This window comes from Tenrec ecaudatus, chromosome 5, assembly GCF_050624435.1.
Source record: "Tenrec ecaudatus isolate mTenEca1 chromosome 5, mTenEca1.hap1, whole genome shotgun sequence".
NCBI classification, from domain to species: domain Eukaryota; kingdom Metazoa; phylum Chordata; class Mammalia; order Afrosoricida; family Tenrecidae; genus Tenrec; species Tenrec ecaudatus.
Window position 1 is genome coordinate 45,421,858 of NC_134534.1, and position 7,747 is coordinate 45,429,604.

Below are 7,747 nucleotides of genomic sequence, written 5' to 3' on the forward strand. Positions count from 1 at the left end.
AATATTCAATATAAACATTGAATGGTCTATATATATATGTCTTTCTATACCCTGGGGGGAAATAACAATATTTTACTATTTTATAAACCTAGCAAATATTTATGGTCATTATTTCCATATGATTAACTAATATCATCTGTATCAAATACCAAATGACATAACTAGGATTATCCACAATTATAATTCTCCTATATGTTTCTCTATAAGTAAAAAGTTCTCAGTTTGTTCTCCCACATTATAAGTTATGACACTTAAAATGAAGAATTAGAATTTCAGAAGAGTAATATCAAATTGGGCTACAAATATATAACTTAGAAACTATACTAACAGGTTCTTTCAATTTGGAAAATAAAGTCATAAATTTTTTAAAATCTATGTTCCAAGGCTATAACTAATAATAAATTTGTTGAAAGATTTTAAAAAGTCAAGCACATTTAAATAGAGAACAGATAAATTTCATAGGCACAAACTAAATTGTTTTCACCTAGTTACTTTGATATCCAACTGTGGAAATATATTAAAATGATAAGTTTTAATTTTGCTATTAGAAATTAATAAATATAATAACGTTAAATAGAAACAAGAGAAATAAACCACCCACAGAAGCACTTACAATTCTGATTGGTATTGTTGAGTGTAAAAGAAGCTGCTTTCTTTAATGGCAAAAATTTTAAACAAATTATTTGACAGTTCACTCTGACTCGTTATGAATGTTGAAATAATATGAGTTTATCTGTTGAAACTTATAACATTAGGAACCTCTTTTCCTCAATTTCAAGGCTTATGTTTGTTTTGCACCCCTACCCCAACCCCCTCCCTAGGAAGTTGGCCTTGTTCTTGCAGCTCTCCTGGCTCTCCTGCTGGCTTTCTATGCTTTCTTTTATCTCAGACTGTCCACGGATGCTGAACCTGATCTGGAACCAGATGAAGATTAGCAGTGCGGCAACGACACATGAAAGAGAAATCATTTCATAAAAATGCCTCTTGGGACCAGTTCTTTCTGAAGGACTAAAACTGCGACATCTTGGATTCTTTCTGCTGGCATTTTCAGGGGGCAGAAGTATCTTTTTAAATAATTGCATAGGCTAGCGAGAAGAGAGCCTGACCAGCAGTGCAGTTGATGCATGCTGCTGGGGCTCTTTATAAATCTTCCTACTCTGACAGGCACCCTACACATGGTCCATTTAGATAAAACGGAAAACAGACCCTAAATTCTTCAGAGGCCTAGCCAATTCGTGTGTAGAACTCCTATCACTTGCAGATTACTAAATCTATTTTTCTTTCCATCTGCATGATAAGTAAAACTATATATCTTCATGAACAGAAACATACTCAAATCCCATTTAGAGCCCAAGAAAGAACAAAACTCGTGGGAAAATTTTCATTTTACTGAGAAGCCCTGTGTTTTTCTCCAGACGTAGTTTATATCATTAGCGAGACTATCTGCACATACATCTACGGTAGTATCTTTCCTTCTTTGCCAACTGTTCGGTGCACATGTGCGCCGTCAGAGATGGCACCTGGAGGACACAAGCGAAAAGAGTCACATATGTCTCTCAAATAGAGTTCCTTTCCTCTCGGGCTGTCTGAACTGGCAGAAACAGAAAGTTCAGTTGATCTTGATTTTAATGAACATTGTTCTATTAAAATAAAATTGAATATATATATATATATAATTGGAATTCTATTTTAATTATGTTGTTCTGGCTGATTGCGGTATTAGTTTTCCCCTCTTTACTTGTTAGGAAAATATGTAGCAATCTGTCTTTGAATCTAGTTATCTTTTACACACAGCCGTAAGAGCAAAAGTTCCACCTACCCATAATCATTTTTCTTTGGTTACCGCTTAAATCAGAATATTACCCATTTGTTTAACAAGATTACATCTGTCCCTTAATATTTGAACAGATAGGACTCTTTGCTGGAAGTTAAAGAGTAAACGAAAACGGTATGCCTCATATTACTCTCATCTCTAGTTTTCTGTCCATGTAGCTTCAACAGGTGTATTGGTTTCTTAGCGCATAATGACCAAGATGTTCAGTATTTTTTACTGGGGAAAAAATGTTTGGCTTATTCGTAGAATGCATGAGCACATACAGCTTAGAAAATGGGGAACTATGTGTCCACAGAACCGTTGTCAGCTACAATAGTGGATGAAGATGCATAGAAAATTGGCATGTACACACTGTGTTCTATTGTATATGTACTGTGTTTATGAAAAATGAATAAAATTAGATGCTTGTTTCCATACTGACCAAGGGAACAACACTTTGATAATTACCCTGGGAATATAGAGGAATTTATAAGCACAGTTATTTTTTTAAAAAAATATGGCAGTGGCGCATTCTTTACTGTAGATTTGTTTTTCATGTAGCACGATTTATTTCAGCAGTGTGAAACAGCCGAAGGTTCCAATAGCCCCACAGATGATTGAAGTCAAACAATTGAGGACAGAATTGAATTAGGGTTACCTCTTGGATTCTTCCCCTTCAAGTCACAGACTCAGGAGCCAAGGCCAGCATTCTTACACACTCCCCACAGCTGGCCCGTCCCAGTGGCATTTTTAGGAAGGTTGCAGCATTTAGTGCCATGTGGCGTGCCTGCTCCTGAAGTGGGAGGAAGGGGATATCAAGCTGGCACTTTGGATATGATGGGCCTTTTCCTTTCCTGAGTGACATGCCACATGTCAAGAAATGCTGCTTTCCTCCACTCCCATCACATTTGCGTGAACAATTTTCATTTAGTTATTTCCCCTCCCATATGGTGTTGAAAACAGTCATTTTAAAATGGAGATTATCTCTCATTTTAAATGGTAATTTAAATGGGAAGAGATGTAATAATTGTTGATTAGACACCTAGCAATTGAGGTATGTCACCGTTTGAAGTATTTAAAATTGATGACTTACACTATTGGAAGTGTTGGAATATGTATTATCTTACAAAAATCTCTGCATCCTCGTTGACTCTTTTAAGGTGTTCATTTTTTGTGTGGGAATAAAATGTTCCTGATTGTGATAAATGCCTACTTATCATATGATTATATTCAAACTCCCTGGCACCATTTGTTTGAATGTTTGGGTCAATGTCCATTTCTTTGATTGATTGACCTTGATGACCCCAGGGAACCATAAATCCCAGAGGCTAAATTCTTTGAACTTAATACACATCAGGTAAAATGGGACAGTATATGTTTATACAACACTGTTTTAGTGAAATGAAAATTTTGTGAACTCACATTAACTGGGAAGCAGCCAGTCCTTGGTAGAGAAATCTCAGACTGGAAGTCTGGTTTGGATCTTTAAGGACAGAGAGGCGATATCCGGCCTGCCGTTTCAGCGGACCACACTTTTGAACCAAGCGTGGTGTTTGGCATAAATTTGAGACTGGCAGCAGACGCAGATTTGAGGCATGAGTTTCCAACTCCCCCTTCCCTCTATAATTCACTGTTCACAGTAGTTCAGATGACAAAAACAGAAAACTTATAATGCCTTTTCAGAATGTTGGAAGCTATTTGTTAACATTCTGCAGAGTCGATTCCAGCGAATGCAGCAGACATAAAATGAAGCCCGGGGAATACCACAGATGAAGCTTAAAAGGCTGTTAGTTTTTATTTTGCATGCAAGTTTAGGTTGAGGTAAAGAATATGGAGATTCCTCTGATGAGAGGAAATATTTTAAGTATATTGCTTCATGTAGAATTTCATGGTCTGGGAACAGTGGGGCCGGGAACCAGGCCTATTTTTAAAGGGGGTTTGTTGTTTGAAGGTGACACAAGAAAATTAAAAAATCAAGAAAATGCATGATTTTCTATCTTAACAGTTTTTCCTATAGAGAGAAATACCCCTGCCCCCCATCAAGTACTACTGTAGGATTCTGAGAGTCTGTTCTAAGTTTCTGTAATTCTAATAGTCTGTACATGGTGCACATTAAAGTTTAAGTTGATTTTTTTCCTTTGGTATGTTCAGTCTGTAATAGTACTTTGCATGCAGTAGAGGTTCAAAAACTGGTTGGAGTCCTTAAATGAAAAATTGAAATCACAATACTGATATCATCGGTGACCATGGGATATAGATGCGCTCTATCCCGATTCTCGTCAAAAGCGAGAGGACTAGGATGAAGCTGCTGGAGAGCATAGCTACCGCTCTCTTCTAGGAAACGCAGAGTTCCATTTTTCCTGAGCATCATTGAAATCATAGTCAATGTTGTAAATTCAATTGAGCATACATCTTCCCTCTAAGTGAAAATAAAACTAATTTTTTACTATTATGTTTATATTTATGTAAATATGACAGCACTGTATTTCCAGATGTCACAATTACATAGTGAACAATGCTACAATAAATTGTGCTGTTGATGAGCACCACAAGACACTTCTAAAAATTGACCTGATGCAATTTTAATGCATTTCATCCATAACATAAGGTTGTTGGGCCCAGAGCCATGAGCATTATTTTAGATTCTTTCCTTTCCAACAAATGCGCCTCCTTTCACTTACCTGAGCCTTTCTGGAAAGACCTGTACCATTTCCTCCTTCACAGCATCACCTTGTTTCATTAGGCCTGCTTAGAATCATGTTTGGTAGATACCGTCCCATTGACACCATACTCTGAATCAGTGCAACCAGTAGTAAAGGCTCTCACAGACCGATTCAATACCTGCATAAGCTTTCTCACTATTTTATCCAGGTTTTATCTATGCAGACATGTGTAAGGGAACTGAAAGAAGCATTTAGGGAGCTACACTGGGGTGAGAATATCCATAATGGGTCAGTACATTTCTTTGAAACAATTGAACTTAAACTGTTCAGCATAGCGCCTTCTCATTATACAAACTCTTTTTAGCCCTAGCAACAGACATAAGATTGTTATTTCAAGAAAAATAAGATACTTTACATGCCAGAAGATTTTTTGATGACAGAACCCCCTCCTATTATTCATTTTTTAAAACAACAACCAAATTGGTGGGGAGGCAGCCAAAATTTGAGGTACCAGTGCCTCTCGAACAGATGTCGCACCATTATTTTTTAGCTCGTTTAGATGAATAAACATGTTAAACTGTGAAGTATTACATTTTAGATTTTTCCATTAAAAAAAGAGACAATCTGTTTACTGTCCTAATTGAGACAACAATCCTTGTGGTTGCCAGTTTTGGCAGTCATAACAATGAACTATAAATATTTGGACCAATCAAGTAAATGGTGAGTATAAAGGCTATAGCATGTGTAAAGTTCTGTTTTCACGGGCACCCATCTGAGTACGACATTTTTCCCCCTATTTCTTCAAATATAATTGTTTGTGTGAAACTGAATTACATGGTAAGCCTAAAAGAAATTGATTTCAATATCTAATTTCTTTCTACTTTATCACCCCTTTTGGTGTTCAGCTATCCATCTGCTTCTAACAAATTGTTTCCGTGGTTGCATTATTGGATCTGACAAGGCGGTCTTCATTGCACTGCCTTCCGGGTACATCCTATGATAAAAGAAAATTCAGATTTTAGGGTTGGGGGTGGCTTTCATTTTCTTACTTGTAAAAGCAAAACACCTTAAACCCACTGCCATCAAAAACCAGCAGATCCACTCATAATGGCCTTAGAAGACAGATAAGTACTCCTTAGGATTTCTGAGAATAAATCTTTATGAAATGAGACACTCTCATCTTTCCCTCATGGGGCAGCTTTGAACCACAGGCCTATGGTCAACAGCCCAACACAAGTCTCTGCTCTTGCAGCAATTCATTTTTAAAAAGAAGGTTTTATAAATAAATAACAGCCTGTGCTATCAAAAGACCCTCACAGTTGTTGAGGTCAAGTCTGATTCATAGCGAAACAATGGGACAGTCTAGAGTCACTCCGTAGGGTTTCCAAGGCTGTAAATCTCCACACACAGAGACTGCTACATCTTTTTCCTGGAGAGCAGCTAGTGGGTGGGAATTGCCAACCATCATGTAGAAGTTGAGCACGTCACCAGTGCACCGCATTATCTAATACCCTATTGGGATGATTTACATGGGACAACAGACTGGGAGGATTGGACAAAATAAAGAGAAATTATTCAGGAGTGAAAAATTATGATTTTTCACTGAAAAAAAAACAAACCACAGCCACAGGCTGGAACAAACCTAAGAGCCCTGTGCAATTCATACATACGCTTGCATATTTACAAACCAGCCAACGGTGTACACAAGCTCCAATCTCTCCACATCCTCTCCAGCATTTGTTGTTCTGTTTTTTGAATTGGAACAAACTTAAGGGCCGTATGCAATTCATGCATACGCTGCCAAGTATAATGGACGAGCATGCTGAGTAGAAGACAAGATAGATGCACTATGCACATCAAAAGACTATCGGGAGAGTGAAACAAAAGTCTACAGACTGGGGGACATTTTTTTTTAACCAATGACACGTCAGACAAAGGCCTAATTACACCAATATATAGTACTCTAAAACAGCTCAATAAAAATAATAATTTAAAAAACAACAAGAGACCCAATTAAGAAATGAGAAAAAGACATGAACAGACAGTTCACCAAAAAATAAAGTACAAATGGCTAACACATGAAAAAAATGCTCATGATCACTAGCCATCTGAGAGATGAAAGTTAAAACCACAGTGAGATACCACTTTATACCGACAATACTAGCCCAATTCAAAAAACAGAACAACAAATGCTGGAGAGGATGTGGAGAGAGTGGAACTTGTACACACTGTTGGCTGGTTTGTAAATATACACAGTCACAGTGAAAATTGATACATTTATACCTAAAGCAACTGGGAATTGAAATCCCACATGATCCAGCCATACCACTATTGGGCATATACCCTAAATTAATAAGAGACACAACAAGAGTGGATGATTGCTCTCGTGTTCAGAGCAGCACAATTCACAATAGCACGAGACTGGAAGCAGCCAACGGCCCAACAGTGGAAGAATGAATAGAAGAAACTTTGGTATATACACACGATGGAATAATATGCATCCCTAAAAAACAGTGATAAAAGCATGGAACACCGCATGATATGGAGGGATCTGGAAACCACTTTGCTGAGTGAAGTAAGTCAACCACAAAAGGACAAGTATTGTTGGAGCTCACTACTACAAATAAAACCACCCATGAAACAAATCTTAGGAGTCAATTCCTGAACAAAAGGAGAGAAAGCTATTGAGCATACTTTACCTCCCTTTTGTGCACTTCACTGGAGCTAACATGAAGGAGGAAACCTCAAAATGTCTGGGGTCAATCCCTCGAGAGGGGGGAAATGGGAGACGACCACCCACTTGAGGCTATACAATGTCGAGACAAGGCTGGGGTGTATCAAGGGGGACCCCATAGAAATGGAAGGAGATCCTTGCCAGAGACCAAGCTAAAACCAAAAGAAAGTACTGACAGTTCTGTCGGTGAGTATGGTGGATGATTGGGGAGAGGTGACCTCATATCTTGGAAGGGGTGCTAAAAAATGATAGTAGGGAACTTTGGGAGATAATGGACCAGATTTTGTTCCTGATAGACTGTGAATACATCTTTAAACAACCCCAGTGAACTATGCCATGCACTAAACTACATGATGACATTGGATGCTGACCATACGCTGACCACTGACCATCCACTGACTACGCAGAGGCTACACCAGAAGGGCTTGGCAGAGAGGTCCAGCTAGGAAGTGAGCCCTGCCTCTAGCCTTGGACTGGGGACTGGGATGTTCAGATGGGAGAGGAAGTGGTGGGTGGTCACCTGGGGACTGTGGAGGT

General features: G+C 38.3%; 1 protein-coding gene across 1 annotated transcript in view; it reads left to right on the top strand.

Annotated features, from left to right (window-relative positions):
* The window catches only part of TRIQK (triple QxxK/R motif containing), a 74,801-nt gene extending 70,855 nt beyond the window's left edge, over positions 1-3,946 (top strand). Inside the window, exon 6 of the mRNA XM_075549496.1 lies at positions 822-3,946. Coding sequence (XP_075405611.1) covers positions 822-935 — 114 coding nt within the window. The 3' untranslated portion in view covers positions 936-3,946. The remainder of the gene's footprint in view (positions 1-821) is intronic.
* The last annotated feature ends 3,801 nt before the right edge of the window (positions 3,947-7,747 follow it).